Source organism: Syngnathus leptorhynchus, chromosome 16, assembly GCF_054491065.1.
Source record: "Syngnathus leptorhynchus isolate UIUO chromosome 16, UIUO_Slep, whole genome shotgun sequence".
NCBI lineage: Eukaryota > Metazoa > Chordata > Actinopteri > Syngnathiformes > Syngnathidae > Syngnathus > Syngnathus leptorhynchus.
This window is the reverse complement of record NC_141210.1, coordinates 7,926,336-7,953,277: the sequence shown is the minus strand read 5'-3', so window position 1 is coordinate 7,953,277 and position 26,942 is coordinate 7,926,336. Positions and strand designations below refer to the sequence as shown.

The window sequence follows — 26,942 nt, the reverse complement described above, 5'->3', positions numbered from 1 at the left end:
TTTCCCAGCCGCGCTTGCACATCTCTGGATTCTTTCAGCACACATCGAATATACGATGTGTAGGATGCTGAAGAGGAACTCTGACGCATCTATATTTGTCCACCTGGACTGACCTACTGTGCTCTGCATTAAGTCAGCGGTCTGGAATTATTCAGCCACTTTGCCATGAATTCTTTATCGTAGGCATTTTTATTTTGGCCAAATGCAAAATGGAGCACAACTTGGGATCTTTCCCTCCATCTGGACACCCAAAACCTCTCATAAGATCCGATCATGTGGTCGTTTCTCCTCGAGCTGGAGATGGCCATGAGGAAGAAAAGCAATCTGGGATGAGGGAAGATGACGATTCAAGAGGGGATGGGGTGTGTGTGTGAGTGTGTGGGACAGTGCTATATAGACAGGCTCACAAACACACATACGTACACACACATAACGATGCACCAGTCCAAGAAGAAATATGAGGGGAGGGGTGAGAGGGTTAGCGTATCCATGGCAACGTTCCCACCGTCAAGGACAAGGAAAAAACATAATTTCTTCAGACATTTGACTATATGCATCTTTTAAAAATATTTTTGAGTATTTACCCCCAATATATTTTTTTAATATTTTTGACTATTTCCCCCAATATCTGTTTTTTAACCATCAATGTCAACTAGTGGTCCGCGGTCGTCTAGTGGTCCGTGGCAGTATTGCAGGTGGTCCGCGAAATTGAAAATGGAAAAGAATTCCGACACTTTTTTTTTTAAATATAACCGATTCATTATTTAGACTTGATTTATATACCAGCTAATTTTGTGAATTATTTACCCATACAAAGTATGTCAAATATGGCTAAGATTCCCAAAATAGACATACAGATGCAAATAAATAGCCTGCATAAAATAATATTCCAAAGCAGTGGTCCACGAGTTGCTTCTTGGTTATAATCGTGGTCCCTTGGACAAAAACAGTTGAAACCCCCTGAACTACAGTAATACGCATTTTTGCATATAGTGCATATAGTTCGTGTGGGACAGCTGTGTAAGTAGACCGACCCATTTATCTCTTAAAAACGACAACACACTTGCACCAGAAAAAAAAAGGGGGGGGGGGAGTGGAGTTAGCATCTCCATGGCAACGTTCCCACCGTGCAGAAGAGGGAAAAAAATATCATTTAGTGGGAAAGACATTTGACTCAGTTCAGTGAGCTGAGAGAAGAGAGCGCGCGAGGGGATGGAGGAGGAGAAGGAGGTGGGTGGTGATGGTGGTGGTGGTGGGGGGGGGGGGGGGGGGTGTTTAGGTGTTTCTACAACACACTGCATAGAGCCTCTGACAAGCCTGGCATTAGCCGCCAATGCTCATATGTTACTATCATACTGATAGATGGCAGCCTGATGCGAGCTCCATGTCTGTTTGTACCTATTTACGGACTTTTAAATCTCTGGTGGAGGTAGAAAAGAGTAGCTGAACTTAAAGCCTATGGTTCCATTGTGGATCCACTGCAGATATTTGCTGACATCTATTGGAAGACGCGGCTCACTGTAAAAGGGAGAGAAGGGTGTGGAAACTAAAATGTCTGCTAGGTGGCAGCAGAGTTAGAATACCGCATGTTAATAGTAGAAGAAGAAGCCGGCCCCATACGTCACTTCACGTTTGTCCTGCGCCACTTCCGGTGAAAATACAACAAAACGCTCATACTAGCCATGCTGTGACAAGTCCGATTCGCACGTTTGGAATATTTACTTCATCTTTTAGCTCACCAGAAGCTTAATCTGAAACCTGGTGAATGCGGCGTAACGTTGCCATGTTGTGACGGGACGACCAGACATTTTGGTTCGACTCGCGTGAGTTTATAAACATCGGCGCCAGGCTAATAATGGGTGCTGTCAGTCAAGAAATGTCATTGTTGTTCTTCCCGTAGTTTCGCTCTCTATTTGTCCTTCCGTTTCAGTATTTATAGAAAAAGAGTGATATTATAGAACAGCTTATGAGCCCCTTGGCTTGCCATAACAGTGGACAGCGAGAGCTGCCAAAGTTTTTGTTGATGTGACGTCACTGTCTATTCCCAGCGTTTCCTTCAGATTTCTAAAGTATAATCATCACTGTGAATGGAATTGTAATTGATAATGTGGTGTTTCTTGTGTGTGTAGGTCCATGGTGTCTCTCATGGAGGCTTCCACCAAGCCAGGCAGCAACCAGGTGGCTGATGTAGTCTTTGTTATTGAGGGCACAGCCAATTTGGGGCCCTATTTTGAATCCCTCAGGAAGAATTACGTACTTCCAGCTATTGAGTAAGGCCAGCGGTAATGTCATTTTCCAGAGCTTCATGTATAGAAGCGGATAGTTCATGTGATGCATGTGTTACTGCAGGTATTTCAATGGAGGACCCCCAGCGGAAACAGACTTTGGAGGCGATGTGAGGACGACCGTTCACATTTAGCAGCTTGCTTTGCAACATTTCCACGACAGTGTTAATCACTTTGCTGTTTTTTTTTTTTCTTCATCATCTGCGATCTCCTCCAGTATGGAGGGACTCAGTACGGCCTGGTGGTGTTCAACACGGTAGACTGTGCCCCCGAATCGTACGTCCAGTGTCACGCTCCCACCAGCTCAGCCTTCGAGTTTGTCTCCTGGATCGACAGCATCCAGTGAGTGCACCTTTTGGCTACGCACGCGCTGTGTTTCAAGTGGGGAATCTCAAATGTTCGCCTACTTTTCCACCCAGATTCATGGGGGGCGGAGCAGAGAGTTGTAGTCTTATTGCGGAAGGGCTCTCAGTAGCCTTGCAGCTCTTTGACGACTTCAAGAAGATGCGGGAACAAATGTGAGATTCTTCACACACAGTCCGCTTACACACAGGCGGCCACATAAAATGAATGCATTGTATAAATGAAATAGAAGCACTTCCCTGCTGTCATGTCACTTTTCTGCTCCCATCACCAGAGGTCAGACACACAAAGTGTGCGTCCTGCTGTGTAACTCTCCGCCGTACCTGCTTCCGGCCGTGGAGAGCGTCAGCTACACGGGCTGCACCGCTGACAACCTGGTCAAGATCATCAGAGACGTGAGTTCTCCCAAGCCCTCGTAATATTTGCGAGCCAAATAATTTTCTCGTCAATGTTTTCTTTCCAGAGAGGAATCCACTTCTCGGTGGTGGCCCCCAGAAAGCTGCCTGCCCTGAGAGCTCTGTTTGAACGGGCGTCTCCAGTAGGGGGCGTTGTGGAACCTCATCCAGATTACAGCCCAGACATGGTGTTGGTCAGGGGCATTTCACTGCCTGGTAAGTCACACTCATGACTGGGATCCTTTTTTTTCCTCATCACCGCCACACTTGTGATGTGATCAAGCATGCAAATAAAACATTTTTCCATGTCGCGCAGTGTCGTCGACCGGAGGTCCCGGGCCCTTGAAGCCTGTCTTGCCGCCTCAGCCGCTCACTGTCAATCAGCCTATGGTCGGGGGCCCACAAGCTCCTCCCCCCATGAGCGCTGCACATCCTTACCAGGTGCCTGGCCGGTGGCCAGCGTCGGCAGTCTTAACTCACGCCGATTTGCGTCTGGCTGCCGTTGCTAAAATATTTGCTGTTGCTTTGTCTTCCATTTGAATCTGCCTGCCAACAGAATCCACCAACCATGAGTGCTGCTCAGGTGGCTGCACAGATGGTTGTGGAGGCAGCTAAAGGCCAGAAGAACCGATGTGAGTTGCCCACTGACTGTGTCTGCGTGTGTGTGTTTGTGTACAAGGGAAAAAGTAACTGCATGGCGAACATGATTACCACTGACGTATCCCGCCTCTCTCCTTCAGTCGTAGGGATGGTCAACGCAGGCCCGCCGTTCGCCGGCCAGCCGTCCATTCCGTCATTATCGGGGGTGAAGCTCAACCAGCCCAACATCTCCACCGTCACCACAGCCGCTCAGTCCATGATGCCGCAGCCACCAGGCGCCCCCAACCAGCAGCAAGCGGCGGTGCCGCCCGGCCAGCCACCGCCCAATCAGCCACCTCAGCCGCCCACTCAGCAGCAGGCGCCTAACCAGCCTGCGCCGCCTGCAGGACAGCCCAACATGGTTTGACCTTTAAGCAGCTGTGCCAAGCCCCGTGTACTCAGTGATGTAGTTATATTTAGATCTGTGTGTATGTGTGGGGGGGTTTTAGTCGGGTGTGCAGGCACCACAAGGGAATCCCAATCCGATGGGCCAGCAACAGGGCATGGCCAACAAGATTGTGGCATGGAGTGGCGTGCTGGAGTGGCAGGAGGTAATTCATTCTAACGACGACACCGGCATCACAGTTAGGATGCAAATGATGTCTTTCTCTGAGTTTTATAAATAGTGGAAGTCGGCATCATCTTCAAGTCATCTATTCAACGTAGAGAATAATTATTGTGTATTGACTCGTCCTAAAAATGAGCTGACTTCTCACGTTGACTCAAAATAGAAGGTGTGCAATGCACCTCGTCGAATTATCTTGTGAAATCTTTCACCTCGAGACTTGGCAGAAAAAACTGTGTTGGAGTTGTACTGCGGGCTGATCACGTTTGCGTCCTCTTGCAGAAGCCCAAAGCCTCTTCCTTGGATTCCGCCACCAATCTGACACGCTCCCTGCCGTGTCAAGTGCAAGTTAACCAGGGCGAGAACCTGTGAGTGGTCCTAACGTGGGTCTTTTGCCACATTTGCTTTGGCGTGACGCCTTTGTCTCCACAGCAACACGGACCAGTGGCCGCAGAAGCTCATCATGCAGCTGATCCCACAGCAGCTTTTGGTCAGCCGCTTTCAACTACTTCTCATTGTCACGCCAGCGCCACCTTTGTGCTCACACTTTGCTTTCTCTCCGCAGACGACGTTAGGGCCGCTCTTCAGGAACTCTCGAATGGTTCAATTTCTCTTCACCAATAAGGACATGGAGTCGCTCAAAGGCCTTTACCGCATTATGGCCAACGGTTTTGTAAGTCTCATGCTGTGCAGCCAAATATATTTTCGAGTGTGGAGAAGACAACAATCTTCTTTCTGGTTTAGCATCATAAAATAGAATCAAATAACCTTTTTCTCCCCCAGACAATCCAAGCTGCTAAGCTTTTCTCCTTGTGCTTTCAGGCCGGCTGCGTCCATTTCCCGCACACCACATCGCCATGCGAGGTGCGGGTCCTCATGTTGCTCTACTCGTCCAAGAAGCGCATCTTCATGGGCCTCATCCCCAATGACCAGAGTGGATTTGTCAACGGCATCCGTCAGGTCATCACCAACCACAAGCAGATCCAGAGTCACCGCGCGGTGAGTGCTCACGGGGGGCGTGGGGGCGGCGTGCTCGTCCGCTGGAGCAGAAAGACAAAGGTGGTGAGGAGGAGTTGACGTCAAGGAGCGCCGGGGGAGTTGACTGGTGTTTAAGCCGCATGGCTATTGACGTTTCCTTCGACGCGGGCACTCCGCTGAATCCCCGCAAGAGGCTAATGGCACTCGTGTTAGCGCAGCCACACAAGCTCCCATCATCGACCTCTCCGGCTGATACAAAACTCTCAATGCTGCTGTAAAGGGACTATCTGTGCGCACTTTTGGTTTTCTTTGCTTTAAGTGGATTGGTTTTCACAGTTCAAACGGAGGCAAAAGAAAGATGCATAATAAAGTGGCATCAATCTATCTGTGTCATATTAACACTTTCTGATTGACAGTTGAGATGGTGTGGCTTCGGCACATTCAGGGGACTCGTCTAGGTTACGTTGTGTTTTTAGGAGCCCCGGACTGAACCAAAACGACCCCAAAATGGTCGACCTCTGCCTTTTCGGGCAAGGTCTGAGGGCCTAATAAACGGTCAAGGGGTACGTGTAAAGCCCAATCCTGGAGAATGTTGAAAATGATAAGATTAGACAAAGCTAAAGTTGGACTGCCATGAATAATAGAGCGCGGCTAGCGCAGATGTCACATATATTACATGAGACCTGCCGCGCGCACACAGTGTGCCAATCTACAGGGACGCGAGCAGAGCCGCCTTCATCGGCCGCCGCCCCCACAGCTCACTAATGGAGGCAAAAGCACTTTTTCTGCTGCCTCTCTTTGGATGCAGTCGTCTCACCGGAAAGTCAAGCCAGTTTTCCTTGGCAACTTGAAGTCTGGCAGGCATCTCTATGATGGGTATATAGATGCACAACAAAGTGTGAAGAGACTATGCCTGAAAAGGCAAAGGAAGTCTGCCATTTTGCTTATACACAATGTGCCTTTGAGAATTGTTCATGTGTTGCTCCCCCATTTGTGTTGAAAACACCACCAAAATGGGCCGTGCGACGGCTCGTATCTTGAGAAAGTTAGATCGCTCGTGTCTCTAGGCACTACTACAAATGTAATCTTAGTTTGGCCTGTTTACTGCTCTATGCTGTACGGCAAAATAACTCCCCCTATAATATTACCCAAATTCTATTTGTATTGCTTGTTGGCGATGCTTGTTGTTTAGTCATCCTGCTAATTTTACATCCGGACAATGTGCGTGTGCGTCTTGAGCATTTAGAGGCAGCAGAATGCATGAAACAATAATGATGATTTTTTTTTTCCCCTCCCTCTCCCGCCGCCTCTTGTGTATCATCACATATTCAGTGTTGCATCGCTAATATAGGGCGCTACGGCAGCAGCAATCTTGAGGCGTAATTAAAATTTCAATTTGCACCAAGTCGCCAGGATGAGCTTGACGGGGCCACGTGCCCCTCTTAATGCGCAATGCTTTTGCCTAGAAAGTGCGTCCGATGTCCCGGGGCCGCCACTTGAAGGATTGCAGTGTCTGCTCGCATGTTTGCGTCACACCGCCGCGATTTGTAAGGCTTGAGCGGTTTCAATTAGTTGAAATTATGACACTTTTAAGACTACTAACTGATAGATTGTGGAATAACCTGCATCAATCTGCTACTTCCTCCCACATTACCTTGTAATGTTATAATGTAAAAGTCTTAATTACAAATTCAGACAGGTCGAATTTTGCCTTGGAAATTGCATAAAGGCTTCGACTTCCACACCAGCAGGTGGCAGTGTGTCATGCTATTTTCATTCAAAAAAACACGCTTGACAACCACAGATGTAAAAAAAAAAAAAAAGTTTTTTAATTGTTTTCATGCATTTGTCATTTTCCTGAGCCCATTTTAGACAAATTCCTCATTATCAGCCATCCGAGTCATTAAAACATTGTTTTTTGTGTTAAAAGTGTAAACATTCATCAATATGTGACGAAGTGTCTTGAAAACAATGACTTTACTCATAGTTTTGCTGTTGTTGTTCTTCTGGCAGTTGGGCGGCGGTGGCGGTCCGATGCAGCCCGGTCAAGTTCCGCCCAACCAGAACTTCCTCAATCGACCGCCTGGCCCCATCCCTGTTTCCCATGGCAACGTGCAGCAGCAGGTCGATTACAACAACAACAACACGCACGCACGCATACACACAGACACACACACACGCTCTGCCTGGTGCTTCTGACTTGTGTGCATGTATTCTTGCCCGCTTCTCATAATGAACTCTGGTTCTTCTCCAAAACACCACCAACACCCTCCTCCTCCTTCTGCCACTTCTTCTCCTCTTCCGCCTCCTCTTGCTCCTTTCCAGTCTGTGGTGGTGGGCATGCCCCCTGTTAGTCAGGTCAATATGATGGAGGAGCAGCAGAGGCAGAACAACATGGTGAGAGAATCTTACATGGACTCCATGTATGATGTTGCACAAACCAGAAGAACACATTCCAATTAATTATCTCATTATTTCATTTAAGCTCATGACATTTTTTTATGGGTTTGGCTGGAACAGATTGAAAGCATTTCCATTTGTTCAATGGGTAATTAAGATTTGAGATACAATTTGAGATACAATCATGATCATACATTTTCACATAATTATCCATAAAATGGAAAATCACACACAGGCATTCATACACTCACGCTGAAATGAACAGACTCACAATCGTACCATAACATGTCTAACGTGTACATATTAGCATGTTTTATGCATGTTAACAGTGGTTGAGCCTTTGAGCTCCATTCTTATTCTGTTCTACAGCTGCATCCCAACGCGCTATAACCACTTGCATGTATTCCTAGCAAACGTATTCATGGCATGACGCGTGACGTATTCATAGTGACGTGTGTGCGTGAGGGTGAAAACCCAGCCGGCGGGTGAGACTAACGGACGTCAACTTTGACCTCAGATGAGCATGAGAGCCGCCGGGCCCAACAGCCAGCAGCCGCCCGTCAGCGGGGCGCCGCCCAACCAGGTGACGCAAGGCGGCCAGGCTCCGCCCCAGGGCCCCATCCTGCGCTTGGCCAACCCAGGGGCCAACCCGCAACTGCGCAGCCTCCTCCTCAGCCAGCAGCAGCCGGTAAGAACGCAGCCCGACGTATAGCGCCTTCGCCTGGTGGAGGTTCAACTGTGTCACCTCGCCATGACAGCAGGGGGCCGTGTCCCACATGCCCGGGATGATGTCGCACCAGGGACTCGGCCAGCAGATGGTTCACTCGGCGCCAGGGGCGGGCCCTCAAATGCAGGCGCAGTGGAGGCAGCCCATGCCAGGTTAGCCTCATTCAGTAATTCACTGCTTAGATTCTTTTTATGCTTGCGAGACGTCAGCTTGCCTCATGCATGTGCTTGTGTGTGCGCGCAGGTCAAATGCTGATGTCCGGAGGTCAGCGAGGGACCGTACCCCAACCCGGGATGCCCCAGGTCTCCAGCGTTATGGAGGATGAAATCCTCATGGATCTCGTTTGAGGGTCAAATCTTGGACTTACTTTGGCGCTTTTGGGACTCTTTTGTATTTGTATTTTGCTTTTTTTGCAAACCTTGGACATAATTACAACATTGATGATGAGCGGGACAGTGTGTGTGAAGCTTACGTGGGTTTGGTTTGCTCTCGCACACAGGAAGTAGTCGCGAGGCTTCAGTAATCATGTCGAGGTGTTGAACAATTAAAATTTCATAAAATAAACGCAGTCGGTTGTGTGCTTTTTTGTCTTTGCGGCCAAACGGTGTCAGCGTGTTAATTTTAACCGCTCCAATATGTTGCCCCCTCCCGCCATGCAGAGCCGAGCCAAGTAGTCCTACCAGATGGCGTCGCTCGGCCGCCAATCGGGCCGACCAGGAAGTGACGTCGCTGCCCGTCACCCTGGAGATGGTTGCTAGGATACGGCGACAGTGGGTTCTTGTTTTGCTGACCATGGTGCCCCCCCCCCCCCCCTCACCCTCTTTTCTTCTTCTAGATGGACAACGGCCCCCCCCTCACTGGGCTCCCTCATTTGAGGGTCTTCTCTAGGGCCCATTTACTAGAACCCGCTCACAAGTAAACCTTACTGAGGTCCCATGACTCGGGCCATCTCACTTGTTCCCCTGTTTTAGAGCCCTGTCACTACACTACTTTCACTAAGTACCCCTAACTAGGCTCCCCTCACAAGGTGCTCTTATTGGTCTGTTGCTCATGCCTTAATCAGTCCCTCGGAGTCCGACACGGCATTGCCCCCCCCAATGCACTCCAATGCTTTGCGGCGGCACCAGACATTGTTCTCTGAGGTTTTGTGAAGGTTCCAAGCCAAGGCAAACATGATGAGCGCGTCAGAGTGCTCAGCAGGGTTGCGCTCAAAAGTTTGCATGGGGCAGAAGGCCGTGTGGATGCGTGAAAGGTAAAGCCGGGACGGGGGTGTGACACTTAGCAACCGGGACTCTCTTCTCCTGCCCTGTGTTTTCTACGTCAAAGAAACTTTTTTGTCCTACCTAATGATCTGCTTTCCAGATATTGCTGTGTGAAAACCACCCCTCCCTGACCGGCGTCTGTGTGAAAGGCTCTAAAATGCCCCCCCAAGGCGCTTCCAGCCGAACGCCGGCGGCCATCTTTATCCAGTCCCATGCGTTGTGAGTGCGTGTTTGTGCGTTAAAAGGGCTCTGCAGCACAAACAGCAAAAGGAGGGGATGTGGGTGAAGGTGTGTGTGTGTGCTTATTTAAATAATGAGGCGTGGAGGGAGGGGTGTCGAGCCAGGGTTGGAGGAAGAGTGACAAGAGAGGAGGGAGACATCCGGAATGACCATAATACACACTGAAGTAGGGAGAGGAGAGCGTGTGTGTGTGTGTGTGTGTGTGTGTGTGTGTGTGTGTGTGTGTGTGTGTGTGTGTGTGTGTGTGTGTGTGTGTGTGTGTGTGTGTGTGTGTGTGTGTGTGTGTGTGTGTGTGTGTGTGTGTGTGTGTGTGTGTGTGTGTGTGTGTGTGTGTGTGTGTGTGTGTGTGAAAGGCAGGGGGTGGGGGCGACGGAGAGGGGAGGGATCTCCACTGCACTGTTGTGTGACTGGAAATTTAATAGCAGCCACACTGAGGGAGCCACTAAACAAGCTGCAGCTGTGTGTGAGGCGTCATAACGACGGAGCCTCACTGCAGACCTGGTGTAAGGGGAGTGGCGGTGGCGGTGTCGTCGTGGGGGGGTGGGGGGGTCGACAAATGAGCAATTACATTGTGCTCGTTAAGTGCACAAGGGACTTGTGCGGCAGCGGTCACGTGTTCTAACGGGAGAACAGGTTGCTCGTCCTGTTGCTCGTACTGATTCCGAGACACTTCGGAAGCTCGGCGAACTGCGGAACCGTGTCGGCTGCTTTCCCAGTACGCAAACAGGAACTTGCACTTGATGGACGTAGCAACACATATGTGATGCAGGTGCACAGCAGAGCAAAGTCCTCAAGCTTCTTTTGTCGTCGGTATACAATCACCGTTTTTAGTTGCTGAAAGGTTCTGACCTATCCCAAAGTTCACTTTGGGCTATCTCAACGGAAGGCACACGTGCAATATACACAGTTGAGCTGTTTTGAACTGCTTCACATCTGTGTTGCGCAACAGTCCACCAATCTATGACACCCGTCAACTGCTATTTATCAACTTTGGGCACCGGTGAGCTCTAGCCCCGTTGGACATAATAAATGGGCAGTAGTTTCAAGGTCCTGGCCTGGAATTGCAGTTCACAGGTTCATTCCATATGCAACACAGATGTGAAGTCCATCAAGCCACCACCTGTCTGAAGGTGTGAGAGAGCCCGCGGGAGCGTGCGTGAGCGCGTCCGTGTGAGCCCGAGTGTGCGTGCACGGCGCGCCGAGTGCGCGTGGGCGTTGCCACGGCGACTGCTCCGGTAAGCGATGTGACGCAATCCGCAGAACGTGTGCGTGGGAATCGAGCACGCGCCGCCCGGAACACTTTCACCCCGTCATTAATCATCGTCATCGTTCCTAACCACCACTTGCTTGTCTTGTCTTTGAGGTGCTCAGGGAGCTCACGTGCATTCCAGAGTCATCCTCACGAGAGAGATAGAGAGAGAGAGAGAGAGAGAGAGAGAGAGAGAGAGAGAGAGAGAGAGAGAGAGAGAGAGAGAGAGAGAGAGAGAGAGAGAGAGAGAGAGAGAGAGAGAGAAAGTGCAAGAGAGAAAGTGCGAGAGAGAAAGTTCGAGAGAGAGCTAAAGAGAAAAAGGGAGAGCGAGAGAGCCAGAAAGAGAGAGAGAGAGAGAGAGAGCGCGAGGGAGGTGGAGGAAGACGGCGGGCACTCTGCAGAGAAGCACGTCCCCGCTGCCGTTGCTGCCGTGAGAGCGCTGCATGGGTGCAGGATGCGTCTTTCCCCGCCGGCGCCGTCATCATCGTCCGCCTCTTCTCCCGCCAAGGTGAGACGCTTTTGTCTGTCTGTCCTGTACTCAATGTCCATCATTCCTTACGAGTATGGATGGCGTCCGCGCAGAAACACTTGTCAATGCAATTATCCGCATCCCGCGCCGTCCCGGCTCGGAAATCCAGGAATGATGTTGCGTGCGTTTGTGTGTGTGTGTTGGTATGTGAGTGAGTGTGTGTATGTGAGAATGAGTGGGGGTGTGAGACAGGGAGAGTGAGTGTGTGTATGCTGGTGTGTTGTTTTGTGTGCGTAGGTAGGTGTGTGTTTGTTGAGGTTTTTGTATCGCGTGTATTTGTTAGTGAGAGTATGTGTGTGTTTGTTGATGAGTGTGTTATTTTGTGAGTGTGTGAGAATATATGTCAACGTGTGTGTATTTGTTAGGGTGTTTTTATCATGCGTATGTGTGTTTTTGTGCGTGTGAGCATGTGTTTATTAGTTTTTGGTTTGTCTCGTTAGCGGACGTGTGTGAGCGCGTGTTTATTAGTGTTTGGTTAGCGTAGTTATTGTGTGTGTGTTGTACAGTTCCTAAGTGTGAGGAGTCAACTGATTTGCATACTCAGAATTCAACAGATTCACCCTCCCCCCCCCCCCCCCAATGTAGTTGTGATGGGCGCACCTTGAGCCTCCAGCAGCCCCCCCGACACACCTTCCCCTTTCCTCGCTCCTACCTACCCCTCCTCTTTCTATCGTCGTCCATTAATCGCACTTGTTTGCGCAGATAATCAGTTTCCCGGCTTGCCTCCGCCGTGATGATCACAGGAAATTGCGCAGGCACCTTGCGGGGCCGCTGCGTGTGTGCCGGCTTAAGCATGTGAGTCAGTCGGAGACCCCCCACCTACGCCGCCTCTGCCGGTCTTGAAGAACCCCCCCCCCCCCCCCCCCCCCTCCCAGTGGGGAACAAGGAGCAGATAGATGAGGCTTACGAAGGAATACTGTGTCTTAATGGGGGCGTTAGGGAGGTTGTAAGGGGGCACTGGGGTAATATGGGGGGGGGGGTATGCCAGGTGGGGGGGTGCAGAGCTCAAATTGTGTAGAAGTGACTTGTTTGTAGGTGAAGGCGTTTGATTTGCATTGATGGCAGCGTCTTGCATCACGTGCAGATGTCATTGTCGTGCAATCGTCCGCGAGTTGTTTTGTTGGAAGAGCAGCGACACGAAATGGTGGAGTTCAAGTTGCCCGCTTACCGGAGAGCCCCTTCACATGGCAATTCAAAGTCACCCTTTTTTCTTGCGTCTGTGTGAAAGGCATAGAATGGCGGAGGTGTTCAATTCCGCTCGCTTCAGAGGTTCTGCATGAAAGGTACCGACGGGAACTGGGGAGTTGTCAAAGTCGACGCCTGAATTTTCACATTTGCCCTTTCCCGCCATGGATGTGTTGCTTTTTGGAGTGTAGTTGGAGGTAGGCTGCATGACGTGCAAGGGACATCGCCGATGCTGCATTAAGATGCAAAGCGAGTGACACTTGGCCTAAATTTGCTATGTGGGAAAGTGTGTGTGTTTGTGTGCGTATATACAATGTGTGCCGCTCCAGACAGCAGCAGAGGAGCCGACATTATGGATGGCAGAAAAAGTGGCTACCGTAATCAGGGCGGGCGAGTGAGCCAGAGAGAGGCGTTGACGTCTTCGTCGCTTTGACTGATCCCGCTGACGGATGACGAGACTTTGTCTTTCTAGATTATTTCTTGTAGAAAGAGAACTGCTTTTGATTTTAAAAGGCATCCAATTGAGTCAGAACTTGAGTGGGCCATTTTTGCTATTTTTTCAGGAGAGTCATTTTACGTCACTTCTTCTGCATCGTTGTCTTTGCACACATTGTCCTTTTACCAATTTTTCAACCATATTTAATATAGTATTTGTTTTGTTTTTTCTTTCCCCAAATAAATCCTAGCATAGTGCTGTTTGTTATCAGGTTGGCCCTCAAGCACCAGCATGCATTGCACCTCTGCTTTGGCCCACCAGACCACCTTTGGCGCTCATTGTTTTCGGGGTCAGTGACGCCATAAGAGCCCCAGCGACCCCGGCGGTCCTGGTGGTCCCGGCGGTCCCGCTACAAGCGCTTAGCATGTAAACACTGACGCCTTGATGGCGAGAAGCCGAACGCTCTTCCGTTACTTGTGAGTCAACCTGCTCGCTTTCCCAGGCGCCCCAGGCGCAGCACGGGAGCACTGTCGCACCAGATAAGGCCTAATGTGGGTGCTGATGTCACGGGGGGGGGGGGGATTCTGAAGATATGGGGTGTGGGCACACTTTAGACCATTTGTTGCTCAAGACCCAAGATTTGTCCTCATAGCGTCGACCCGTTTTATTTACACGTTTTGCCCCATTTGCACACTTTCCCCATTGCGAAAGTTGAAGCCAATTTCATGTTCGCGAACATCTTGGGAATGACCGTTATTCCAGTGTTGCTTTGACAAATCAGCAGAACTGCTGCCCCTCACATGTCAAAATTGGAACTTAACCTTGACTAGTAAAAAAAAAAAAAAAATCTGTGCCTCATTTTAGAGCTGGAATGATGGCGCTGCAAGATGGCGAGTGGTTACCGTGGCAACCCCCTGAGAGCTTCCATGTTGCACATGGCGTGTGTAGCGAGGAGATACAAAAGCGGCCTTCGCGCCACCGCCTCGAGGATGGGAGGAACGTCTCTCCCGACGTCTCTCTCTTCTCGCCTTTTGATGTGCGTGCCGCGTTGCTGTGGCGACGTCCATCATCCGGTGGCCCCGGGGCTGCGTCCTCGGACGGGGTCGCTGTTGATCCGGTCGCACATTAGTCACCCCGTCAATCATCTTGGGAGAGGTCGCCGAAGAGTGACATGTCGGCGACCGGACGCCATTTGTTGCTCGTTGAGGTGGGGAGGGGGGGGTATTTACCTTTCTACTTTTTTTTTTTTTACTTTTTCAAAGTGCTTTCAGCCGATCTTGTTTCTTTCCACCGCTGCGCGTGTTTTATGGTAATGCAGGCGATGTATGTGGTGTGTGTGAATATTGATGTAGTGGTGTGTCCTGCATTCCAAATGCAAGTGCGTGTAAAATGCTGCTTGCTTCTCAAATTACTTCTCATTTCCACATTTGCATTCTCTCTTCTTCCCGCAATATCAAAGTGTTTTCGATTGCGCGTGACCTTGACGCGGACTTTGACATTGAGCCACTTGCAACCGGCGCCGTTTGTTTGAGTGTCTTTTTTTTTTCCCTGCACGTGCTCGCCGTAGGCCTGCGTGCATCTTTTCATCAACTTTTGAATATTTCATGTGTGGAAAACAACAAAGATTGCGCACACACATTTTCGTGAGCGGTTGTGTGAATGGTTTTGATGTTTTGGTCGTCTTCCTTGTTTTTGTCATCTATATCCTCTTCATCATCTTTGTTTTTCATTTTCTGCCTTCCGCTTTGTCATCTTCTTTGTCCTCCACTTGTTCACCATCTCAGTCTTGTCCTCCATGACCTCTGTCCTCATCTTTGTCAGCCACCTCTTCATTTAACTCCTCTTCTTCATCATCTTTTTCAGTAGTTTTGGTCCTCTTCTGGCTCGTTCTTTTCTAAAATCAGAGTGCCTGCGAGTTGCCCCCTTTTCCATCTCCAAAGTCAATTCTGCCTGGCGGTTAGTGAAAGGTTTGAAATGTTTATAAGCAGCCGTGACCAGAGCTGCGATAGACTAGCCCCACGAGGAGGCCCGCCAATTTTCTGCCGTGTACCATTTTGCACATCTAAAGCCAAAAGATGGCAGTAAAATTGTTGCTCCAAGAAATCTGGCACGACACACCACTGAGTAATCAATCTCGTCATTGGATTGAACTGCTTAAGAAAATCGCATCGTATTGTAATTGGAGTGCACTACAATAAATTTGGAGTGAGTGGAGTCATCACACTGAATGTGTTGTGGAGTCATTATTGTATTGGAATCAAAGTGAATCGTGTTTCATCGGAGGTTAGCATAATTGAAGTGTATTGAGTCGAAATCGGAATCCAACTCAGAATTGGCATGGACTCTGTCGAACGATGTTGAAATTGGAGTTAATTGCATCATTGTATCTTATCATTATTTGAACTCAAAATGGATCGCATTATAAATATTCTAATATTAAGTGTATCATATTGGAACACATCCTATTCTATTTGGAGCATGATGTATCATAATTGGAGTGCGTGGTCTTTGATTTCAACAAGTCACTTCACGTTTCCATGAAGCTAGTTTGCACCACATGAAATCAATCAAAATGATTAACAACGTATCATCGATTAGTTATTTTCCAGTTCACGGATAAAGGCAACTCCCCGAGGGCTGCCTCGTTTCCACGTTTCAGCCTGTCGATAACGTCCTGGCGAGCCTGAGAAAAGACGGCGTGGTGCAGATGGCGTGCAACGCGAAGCAAGGCGAGTCCCAACCGCCGCCCCACGGGGATGGCGAGACGGAATCCGACTTGAGCGGATGCCGTCCCCCTCGATATATGTCACAATCTTTTGCATTATGTCACAACATGTGTCAGTACGGTGAGATTCATTCCGATTATGATGAATACGATTCGATTTACTTTTGTGACGCTACAACTCCCACTCCGATGAAAAAAATATTCATACCACTTTGATTAGAATGGGATGTGATACCCTTCACTCCAATTTTACGTGGCATAATTCATTCCAATCAGGATACACCTCTCCTCAATATCGATGCAATAGGATTCTCTTTAATTACAATTACGATTCGATGATTACCGAATTGTTCGTGCCAACTTTACTTTTGATTCACTTCAAATTCTGGTGGTGTTCCAACAGAAAATTCACTTCAATTACAATATGATTCTTTCCAATTACGAGATGATTCTCTTCCATTCGGAGCCAAGCCACAAAGTGCGGCAGTCCATCACAATCGGAGGCAATGTGTCACAAGGTATGACATGATGTCACACCACGTGGCACATTGTGGCATAGCTGCCAGCCGCTGATTGAATCCATCCACTCCATCCATTAACGTTTTATTAAAATGCGTTTAGCGGCGCACTTGCTCTGACATGATGGATTCCATCACGCCGTTTTAATCAATACCACCATTGATTCACCACACACATACACACAAGCGCACACACATCCGCAGGAAGTGGCTCTCAACTCGCCCTTAATGGAGACTTTTGGTACGTCACAGATTATGACTGCTAATGTGTGGAAAACAGAAGGCGACGGCAGCTAACGGGCCTAGCCAAACATTCCAAATTGTGCATTGCCTTTAGGTGCACGCTTGAGTCTGTGTGGCAAAGGGCTGGTGTTGGGGTGAAGTCTATTCTGTCTAATCTTTTCTATCACCTCTGCCTTCACGTACGTTGGTTCCCGGGGGATCATCCAGGTATTCCCGCCTTATCCGAGCGCGGCTGACGGATTTGGGTCCTCGTTCACGCTCGACTGGACGCAGCAAAGAATGGGGGGGTGGGGCAAACGTTTAACCCGCAAAGCGGTCTGACAAGCGGAGTGTCTCGCTCGCCGTGTTTCTAGTGATTCACACGTCCGGTAGACAAAGCGGTAACATGGCGACGTTTATCATCATTTGGCCAACAAGACGATAACGCTTTTCAAATTTCACATCCACGCACGCACAAAAAAATCTAGAAATATGACCCATTCCAATTTTGATATGATTCATTCCAAGTGTGATTTGATACAACACAATTCATTCCAATTCTGGTGTGAAGCACTTCAATGATGACACAATATGTTTACGATTTTCTCCGATTGTGATGCAGTATTACATACACTTCAATAGAATTTGATTCGTTCCGATTTTGATGCAACACCATATGATTCGCTTCAATCGATACAATTCAATTCACTTCATTTATGATGCAATGTGACACGAGTGACTGCCATTACGATGCGACTGCAAGTAGAATACGACCGACTCCAATTATGATCCATGCGGTAATGTGTAATCTTGTCTACTTTAGCTGCGCATTTGCTCTTTAGGAAGTCAAATCCCGGAGCCAGGACGCGGCCTGGGATCAAACACGTGCAGACATCTTTTAACCTCCTCCAGCCGACACATCGGCCATTAAACATTTAGCTTGTGTGCGATTAGGAATTCCTGTCACGCATCCAAAGATATGAAATATGTCAGCGTGCATTACGGCCCGCACGCTAAACGCACTAAAGCATGAGCACAACGTCTGGAATATTTCACTGAGATTTAAGGGGGGGGGGGGGGGGGGGGGAGTGCGAGCGAGAGAGAAAGAGAGGCCAAAAAGGCGAGTGAGCGAGCAGAATGTCTGCAGGCCAGGGGGTGTGTTGGGAATAACGGGAAGTGAAGTGCCTACATTTCTCCGCTCACAACACACAAACATCAAATCCACTGTGTCATCCACGCGCTTGCTGGATTCTATGCTAAATGTCACATTTTTACATGTTGTCCTCAAACGCACCGCGAGTACTAAATATGATGTTAGCTGCAGCGTGACATCGATGCCACCCACAATTTGGGCCCTCGTAAAAACATTGACCGCAACCTCTTATAATGAGCTCGCAATGTTGTCTGCGTAGCGTCCACTTGTCTCGCTAGCAAACGGCAACGTTGTCATTTGCGGTCGCGGCGGCGGTGTGACGATGTTCAGGCCGTGTCGTTTGTACAAGCATGTGTTTGGGCTGCTAATGAGCTGGCTGGTGGCGAGGGGGGGGGGGGGCAGTGGGATACAGCTGGATGGTGGCTGAATAGGGTTACCATGGTAACTGTTGCCGAACATTTGAATGCACAGTGAGCCGGAGGAAAGCTGGGAGAGGAAGCTGGGCTGCGCCGTGCGTGCGTGTGTGTGTGCGTGTGTGTCAAAGGGTTAATGTGTGACATGTTAGCGGGTTAATGTCTCATCAAAATGCGAGGTCACTGTAATGTCTACTCGCCAGCCACTGGCGATCGTCTGTGGGGTTGCTCGGGTTTATGGTGGTCTCGGATGCAGTGTATCAATACCTAAAAATGTGCATCGATATCTAGAAACATGAACCGATACTATTAGCATATATGTTGATGTGGATGTTTTTCTGTTGACGATCAAACTTGTCATAGTATCGATATCTGACGTGATTGCACCGACACCAAACAAAGGGGTCGCATCAATATTGATGCGTTGTCAGAACAACGAGAAGAATACTGATCTTAAAATTTCATTAGAAATGATTATCGATCACATCAAAGCTCCCCCGAACCGCCTTCGCCTCTCAACCATTTCTCACTTTCTCGTTGTCCCCCCTCCTGCTTATTAATATCCCAAATTTTCTTTCTTTTTTTGAATTTCTCACTCTATTTATACCACCTCTTTATCCCCGATCATCCTTTCACTCCCGCTTCATGTTCGCCCCCCCTCTTTGTCTTCCTCCTCTGCAGCTGCTCAGTATTCATCCATTACGCCGTTGATAATTCCCTCTTCTTCCACCTCCTCCTTTTCCTCCATCCATCAGATTAATCATCCTTCACTCTTTCCTCACCTGGCAATGTCCAAGTGGCATCATTAAAGTCGTCGTTTATATCAAATGTCAAATAAAACGCGTCAACGCCTGTTGTGCAGCGTGGTGGAGCGGGCCAGGCGAGGCGAGGCAGGACACCTGCCTGCGTTTCCATCCATGGCGCTAACGCTGTTAGCTTAGCTATCAAGCAGACTGCGGCAGGCAAGCAGGCAGGCTAGCGTCTTCCCTGAGGCTAACAATTAGCATTTGGGCTTCCTTTTGTACTTGTGTTTTTTTTGGCAGTGTCGTCGCTTCGGGCTGGGAAGGATGACATGATTAAGAAAGGGGAGAAAGTGTTTTTATTGGAAATGTGTTTGTTAGGAAGAAATGTGCTTTATTTGGTTCTCTTTTTTGCTTCACAGTCCACTTCTTGTTGCGTTCAGTTAATGGCCATCTGTAAAACTGTGATCTGCGTGGTGATCTGCGCTTGAGTTGAATTCAGTTTTGCACATTGCCATTCCATTTGTATGTTTCAGCATTTCCAGGAAAAAGTGTATGAGCCTTCCCCATTCAATCAAACCAGTCCAACTTTGGGATTGTTAGTCTGCCAAGAACAATTACGTCTGTTTGACACAATAGATCTTTGTCTTTGATACGCTCTAAATGTCTGCATTGTTGGTGGTGTGAAAGGAAAGGCCTTTGATACGCTCTCTTCTTCCTCATCCTTTTCATCTTTGTTGTTCCTCCTCGCCGACTCTTCGCCGGGCTTTATGTTCCCAAACAAGCGTTGGGAAGAAAGGGAATCGCGTCTGCTTATTTGCGTCGCTGCGTGCTACCCTGCAAAATTCTTGCAATTTAGCATCAGGGCCTGATGAGTATATCGTCTTCCGGCGGGGTCTCGCTTGGACGCATTCCCTCGTTGAATTTTGTCCAAAATGGCAATGGGACATTGGTTTTTGAGACTTTTTTGTCCGTCTTGTTGTAATAGAAATGACCGATAACTTCCTTGTCAACTTTTGTGACTGTGTCAAAGGTTTCTTCAAACCAAAATGGTCGACTTCCAGTTCCATGTCGGGGATGAGACTTTTTTGTGTATTCTGTCATTTTTTATAGGTCCACTCGATCTCATGTCCATCCCCGAATTTGGTGTCAGGTGCAATTTCTTTTGAGCATTTGTATGAAATGGCTGCAACATCAGATTTGCTGCACGGGTCCTTAAGACATTTATTTCTTGTGTACGTTGTGTCTTGACAGACTAGCATAGCCAACTTCATGTTGATCTGTAAAGCTTTCCAGAGGCATCGCACGAACATGTCGCTTCAAATCACAATGGCTGGCTGACTTGTTCAGTTTCGGTCACGGGTTTTTGAGACTTTTTTTGTGCATCTTGGCATGACGGACATGTCTGCCCAATTTCACGTCCACTGATGAAACTGGTGTCGGCAGCCCATTGTCATTTTTTTGCTTCACAGGAAGCACATCTGAAAGAATTCAAAATGGCTGACTTCCTGTTCATTTTCTTGAATGGCTCAGAAAAGAGACTCGCGTGAGTCGGTGAAACAAAATGTTATTTTTTTCAAATACGTATGTCAATTTCCCTCTTCTTGTCTTTGTTGTTTATCCTCAGTGACACCCGACTTTGCGTCCTCCCCAAACGAGCGTGGGTAGAAAGGGAATAACATCTGCTTATCTGCGTCGCTCTATGTTCCCACGGCACACCAGAGCAGAAGCGCAGAGATCGGCGCCAAAGCGGCAGAGGCGCCATGCGGGATTAAACGGTGGCGCATTGGGATTAAGGATCCCCCGAGGCTTTTCCGGACACGTGGGCCGCACCTTTGGATCGCAGCGCCGGGTCATGACCCAGTTGCCATGCGCATCGCCACGCTGACCTGCCTTCCCGGCCCTTCCTCCCCCTTCCTCTTTGCACTGCTCTACTTCCTGTCTGCGCTGGCGGCGGCGGTGCTCGCCTCGTCGTCCTCGTGCCCGGACCGCTGCTCGTGCTCCAACCAAGCCAGCCGAGTCATCTGCACCCGCCAGAGCCTGGACGACGTGCCGGACAGCATCTCCATCAACACCAGATACCTCAACCTGCAGGAGAACGCTATCCAGGTGAGGCGGTGCCTTCAGGGACACGCCCAAATCATAACGGTCATTCTCTATGACCCCCGCCGTGTATATTCAGGGACAGTCTCAAACGCAGAATTCCTGGTATGAATGTTCTCAACTCTACCGTCTGTCTATTTAATCAATGATCTCATTCAGTCAGATGTTTTCTTCAGGGACAATCTTAAATCCTAAACTTTCTCACTGAACTGATTGTGTGATTGGTCCAAATTTCGTGGCAGCCCGCTGTCACATAAATGCGCCGCACTCTGAGTTTATGAAAGATTCTTTTAGTTCTCCGGCAGGCTTAAAGAGCTTTCATCCATTATTCCAGCTTTACTTTTCCGTTTGTTCGCCCGTCTCTAGTGCGGTTGGAAGAAGTGAACATTGACAAGTTAATCCAAAAATCCTAAACAGGCGTTTAAAAGGCTTTTATTTTTTTTTTTTTTTTATTGTGGTGTATCGCTGTGTGTTATGTTTACGGTCCCGCACATAAAAATGCTCCCCGGGAGAAATATGCGTGCCACTTATTGACTGGCGACGATAAACAACAACGTCAGACATGTTCCAATTAAGAGTTTATATATTACATATCGACTCACAAACGGCTCACTTTTGCCCGCGTGCTTGATTGCAAACCACGTAGATGATTTCAATTAAAAACCAGCTCGGCTTTACGAGAGAAGTAATTACAAACACGTCGGCGGGGAGAAAAAAAAAAAAAAGATTGTGATTTATGACGATAGCTGGTCGCTTTGGATTGTAATACCACCTTCTTCCTGGGGAGGCAGCAGTAAGCTCTGGCATTCTTACTCGCTCACTAAAATATGGGAGAATATGTCCAAAATTATAGATAAGTGTAACAAAAAAGCCGAATGATGTTGGCCAAAATGAAATTTAGTGAGTTTGATTTGATTCTGTTTCAACTTTAAGGCAAATCCATCCATTCATCCATTTTCTGGACCGCTTTTTCGCCACGGGGGTCGCAGGCGTGCTGGAGCCTATCCCAGCCGTCATCAGGCAGTAGGCGGGGAACACCCTGAAATGGTTGCCAGCCAATCGCAGGGCACACAGAGACAAACAACCATCCGCACTCGCACTCATACCTCGGGACAATTTAGTCTTCAATTGGCCTACCAAGCATGTTTTTGGGATGTGGGAGGAAACCGGAGCTGACATGGGGAGAACATGCAAGCTCCACACAGGGAGGGCCGGAGATGGACTCGAACCTGCACCCTCCTAACTGTGAAGCGGACGTGCTACCCAGTGCTCCATCGAGCCGCCCACTTTGAGGCAAATGTAACATCAAAATGTCCGTCAAAGTCCACCCGATTCGACTTTTGGGGGGTTCTGACATAGATGTCCCTCTTCCATACGTTCAAATCTCTTCTGGGACTTGAAACAAGCTCCCGCACTCCAAAAAAACTAAATTCCCAATATTAGTTTTCCGTTGAAGCAGATACGTTCCGATTTGCTCGCTCGTATCCCGGAGCGCCTCTTGAAATGATTAAAAAATCTAAAAATGTTTTAACACCTGAAGGCATCCTAGATTCTCCGGCTTATTTTTTGCTTTGCTCGGCTGAGGACACTTGCGGTGAAGCCTTGACAGCACCCACCAGCCCCCCAACACCTCCCTCCCACTTCCTGCTCTACATTTGGAGGCGGAGGTGGCTCAATTCCAGGAGTGTGTGTGTGTGTTGTGTGTGTGTGTCACAGCAAGATTAGGCAAGACACACACACACACACTGCAACCCCCAAAGTGTAACACAATCCGTTCTGTAATGGTGGTTTATGGCAAATCCTTGAAATGATCATCAAACTTTGATGCCTCATTGTGCCTACATAAGTTAGCAGGGGCAAAAAAAACAATTTCAGTCGCAGTCTTGAAATTCACCTACGATGGCTGCTTAAAAGCCAAACGGCCCACTTCCTGCTCCGTTTAGGTCCAGTTTGTCAGCATCAATAGCAATTTCCTTTGCTCCGCCTCCTGTCTTTATTGGAACTAACATTTCAAAGTATAAAGCAAAAGTCAATCGCAGAGTTCCACTGCCAGAGATCGTCAGTGTTGTAACTTTGCGTGGTCATCCCGCAGGTCATCAAGTCGGACACCTTCAAGCACCTGCGGCACCTGGAGATCCTGCAGCTCTCCAAGAACCAGATCCGTCAGATCGAAGTGGGCGCCTTCAATGGCCTCCCCAACCTCAACACGCTGGAGCTGTTTGATAACCGCCTCACGCTGGTGCCCTCGCACGCCTTCGAGTACCTCAGCAAGCTGCGTGAGCTGTGGCTGCGCAACAACCCCATTGAGACGCTGCCGGGCTACGCCTTCCACCGCGTGCCCTCGCTGCGCCGGCTGGACCTGGGCGAACTCAAGAAGCTGGACTTTATCTCGGATGCCGCCTTTGTGGGACTGGTCAACCTGCGGTACCTGAACTTGGGCATGTGCGGACTCAAGGACATCCCCAAGTTGACGGCCCTGGTGCGGCTGGAGGAGCTGGAGCTATCGGGGAACCGCCTGGAGATCATCCGCCCCGGGTCCTTCCAAGGTTTGACTTCGCTGCGGAAGCTGTGGCTGATGCACTCACAGGTGTCGGTGATTGAACGCAACGCCTTTGATGACTTGAAGAACCTGGAGGAGCTCAACCTGTCTCACAATTCCTTACACTCGCTGCCGCATGATCTTTTCACGCCGCTGCACCAGCTGGAGCGGGTGCACCTGAACCACAACCCTTGGGTGTGCACCTGTGACGTGCTTTGGCTCAGCTGGTGGCTGAAGGAGACGGTGCCCAGCAACACAACCTGCTGCGCCCGCTGCCACGCGCCACCCTTCCTCAAGGGCAAATACATCGGCGAGCTGGACCAGAGTCACTTCACCTGCTACGCACCCGTCATCGTGGAGCCGCCCACCGACCTCAACGTCACCGAAGGCATGGCGGCCGAGCTCAAGTGCCGCACCAGCACCTCAACCACCTCGGTCAACTGGATCACTCCCAACGGGACGCTGATGACCCACGGCTCGTACCGGGTGCGGATCTCGGTGCTGCACGACGGCACACTCAACTTCACCAATGTTACCCTGCGCGATACGGGCCAGTACACCTGCATGGTGACCAACGCAGCTGGGAACACCACGGCTACCGCCGTGCTCAACGTCACCGCCGCCGACGTCAGCGTCAACTACACCTATTTCACCACGGTGACGGTGGAAAGCGTGGAAACTCCGGGAGAAGAGGAGTCCGCTCTGGTGGCGATCAACGAGACCTTCATCCGAGTCCTCCCGGTGCCAACGCCCTCGGGGCATCTGTGGCCGGACAGCATCCCGACTACGGCCTCCTCACTGTCCGTCGACTGGTCCTCGCCCCGCGCCACCCGGCCCACCTTCACCGTACCCATCACTGAGCCGGGCTTCTCCGGCCTTGACGACGTGATGAAGACCACCAAGATTATCATTGGCTGCTTTGTGGCCATCACCTTCATGGCAGCGGTGATGTTGGTGGTCTTCTACAAGCTGAGGAAGCAGCACCAGCTCCACAAACACCATGGCCCCGCCCGGGCCATCGAGATCATCAACGTGGAAGATGAGCTGGGCGGTGGGGCCGGTGGCCGGGGTGCCGGCGGCATCGCAGGGGGCTGCGCCTTGACACAAAGCAGCGGAATCGGGGGCGGCCAGAGCCTGAGGCGGCACCACTCGGACGCTGTCACCCTGCCGCACCTGACTCGTTCGGAGCACCTCAACTACTACAAGACACACCACTTGGGCAACAACATGATGGGACTTGGCGTCAACAACAACAACAATCCGCTGCCTTGCTCCCAGAACATGAGTATGTCCTGCTCCCAAGTACCCAGCTCCTTGGCCGGCGGCCTGGGGACCCTGCCCACCCCGGTCCCGCTGCCCCAGCTGAGCCTGCACAGCTCCCTCAAGGGCCTCATGGCCAAAGGGCAGAATGAGCCTCTGCTGTTTAAGAGCGGCTCCAAGGAGAACGTACAAGAGACTCAGATCTGAGGGAACCCATGAAGCCCCCCCTGTAGCCCCACGTTGCCCCGTCGAGCACACGCTCCTACCCGCATTCAGGTGACAAGCAGCTCTAGTTTTTGCCAAAGTCCCAAGTCAAGCCAACTAAATGGATGTCGCATCTTTTGTGGATTATTTCTATGGACCGGCTAGGTGGACGGAATAACGGGATGCGTCTCCACGTGGCTTCGTGGACAAACCAGAGCTATAAAAAAAAAAAGATGAGAAAAAAGAACATAAAGTACTTGATATTATTATATATGAACGGTAAATATATTTTCACTGGAAGAAATAAATTATAAAGAATCTTTACGAAGCCGCCTACGTAGAAAGTGTGAAGAATATATTTAAACAATCTTGAGAAAAAAAAATCATTGTCCTTGTGGTCTGCCTTTCAAAATGGCCGCTGGATGAATCTATTTTCTTTTTTCTAGTCAGGCCCGTTTTTTTTTTAGGGGTGGGGGGCAACGCTCACACCAACAGGGTCAGCGGCGGCGTGCTGTGTAGCATCAACAACAACAATAATAATAATAATAATGATGACGATAATGACAATAATAAGAAGTGTCATAAACTCACAGTGTACATAGTCCCAAAAGGCTGCTCGCTAATCACCATCTTTGGATTCACTTGTTAGCGTTAGCATTAGCATTGTTATTATCACGCCGTTCGCTCTTCTTTTTTTGTACACTTGAGGGTCTTTTTCTAATGGACACAAAATGGCGGCTGGAGAAAAACGCCAGGATTTGAAGATTATGGAAGGATGACTTCACTCGATGACGGAGGTTTTCCGAAGGTAAGCGCCACTTGTCGGTGGGACAAAAAAAAAACTAAAAACAGACTTTTTTATTCACCCCCAAAAAAGGACAAATCAACGAAAAAATATATAAACATATAGATCTCTTTTAAAAGAAAAAAATATGATGAAGATGATTGATTGAGTGTTTTTTTTTGCATTTTGCTTTTCTTGTTTTTTTTTCTTATTTTTTTTAAAGTGTTCTATTTCTTCTTGTACTCTTCTTGTTCTTGTTCTTCTAATTAGATGATTCCACGGGTTCTAATTATGCCGACAATATTCTGTTATAGCCCAGGTCACTTTGGAAATTAAAAAAAAAAACTGGCACACAAAATGGCAGCAGCTGGATTCTCGTGGCTGTTTTCTTGATTGTTTTGGTTTTTCTTTTGTGTGAGGTATTTGTTTATTGTCAAGCGGCGAATGGCTGAATCCAAGAAGCTTGACTATTTAGCTCAGCTCGAGCATACCTGCTTCCGATCCAGTTTTGTTAAATGTTGGGCATGAATGTCCGCTCCTTCTTTATGGCAAACTTTGGCTGTGGTTTCCTTGATTTTTGAATGTCAGCATCTCGTTGCCATGATGACGCCCTAATAAATGCCACTACATCAACTTCAACAGCCGCCCATCCCCCCTCCCGAATCCTCCTCTTCCACCCCATCATCATCATCATCATCATCAGGTCTCCTTGGCAACAGTTGCCGCTGCGACAGTCCTCATCAAGGTGTCGCCGTTCGCTCCATAAACTCTGCAAATGACTCGTAAGCCCGACCCCCGACCACTTGTGTGTATCTCTGAGAAAGACAATTTCTACCTTCAATGCGTCAGGATGGCCCGTGTGTTCGTAATTTATATTTTTATTTGATATTCAATGTCAGTAGAAATAATTCAATTCAATTGAATTAAAATCTAGTTTAGTGTATTCATTTTAATTTGTAAATTAACAGAAAAAACACATTTTGAAAAAAAAAATATCCAAAACATGAACCAAAAAATCTGTGTTTGTT

General features: G+C 48.8%; 2 protein-coding genes across 5 annotated transcripts; both read left to right on the top strand.

Moving 5' to 3' along the window:
* Positions 1–1,633: 1,633 nt before the first annotated feature.
* med25 (mediator complex subunit 25) lies at positions 1,634–8,913 on the top strand. Of its 2 annotated transcripts, XM_085934931.1 has the most exons (20): positions 1,634–1,823; positions 2,130–2,270; positions 2,350–2,395; positions 2,503–2,627; positions 2,705–2,803; positions 2,923–3,043; positions 3,112–3,259; positions 3,360–3,484; positions 3,600–3,675; positions 3,784–4,043; positions 4,132–4,233; positions 4,530–4,615; positions 4,680–4,737; positions 4,813–4,920; positions 5,070–5,246; positions 7,239–7,349; positions 7,551–7,622; positions 8,143–8,313; positions 8,384–8,504; positions 8,596–8,913. In XM_085934931.1, exons 2-20 carry the CDS (start codon positions 2,134–2,136, stop codon positions 8,697–8,699), a joined length of 2,247 nt encoding a protein of 748 aa, XP_085791057.1. In that variant the 5' UTR covers positions 1,634–1,823; positions 2,130–2,133; the 3' UTR covers positions 8,700–8,913. The 2 variants fall into 2 exon arrangements, with proteins under 2 accessions (XP_085791057.1, XP_085791058.1); XM_085934932.1 differs by lacking the exon at positions 7,551–7,622.
* A 2,462-nt stretch (positions 8,914–11,375) lies between these two features.
* lrrc4ba (leucine rich repeat containing 4Ba) lies at positions 11,376–26,277 on the top strand. Of its 3 annotated transcripts, none has more exons than XM_085933887.1 (3): positions 11,376–11,611; positions 20,652–21,133; positions 23,220–26,277. In XM_085933887.1, the coding sequence occupies exons 2-3, from the start codon at positions 20,894–20,896 to the stop codon at positions 25,131–25,133; spliced, it is 2,154 nt and encodes a 717-aa protein (XP_085790013.1). In that variant the 5' UTR covers positions 11,376–11,611; positions 20,652–20,893; the 3' UTR covers positions 25,134–26,277. The 3 variants fall into 3 exon arrangements, with proteins under 3 accessions (XP_085790013.1, XP_085790014.1, XP_085790012.1); XM_085933888.1 differs by lacking the exon at positions 11,376–11,611 and adding an exon at positions 16,701–16,737; XM_085933886.1 differs by lacking the exon at positions 11,376–11,611 and adding an exon at positions 16,790–16,946.
* The last annotated feature ends 665 nt before the right edge of the window (positions 26,278–26,942 follow it).

Bases quoted from the DNA above. Each gene is read 5' to 3' on its own strand.
- med25 (XM_085934931.1), top strand. From the start codon at position 2,134: ATGGTGTCTCTCATGGAGGCTTCCACCAAGCCAGGCAGCAACCAGGTG. The intron at 2,271-2,349 runs GTAAGGCCAGCG...GTGTTACTGCAG, and splicing joins TACGTACTTCCAGCTATTGA to GTATTTCAATGGAGGACCCC. The intron at 2,804-2,922 runs GTGAGATTCTTC...TCCCATCACCAG, and splicing joins AAGAAGATGCGGGAACAAAT to AGGTCAGACACACAAAGTGT.
- lrrc4ba (XM_085933887.1), top strand. From the start codon at position 20,894: ATGCGCATCGCCACGCTGACCTGCCTTCCCGGCCCTTCCTCCCCCTTC. The intron at 21,134-23,219 runs GTGAGGCGGTGC...GTCATCCCGCAG, and splicing joins TGCAGGAGAACGCTATCCAG to GTCATCAAGTCGGACACCTT.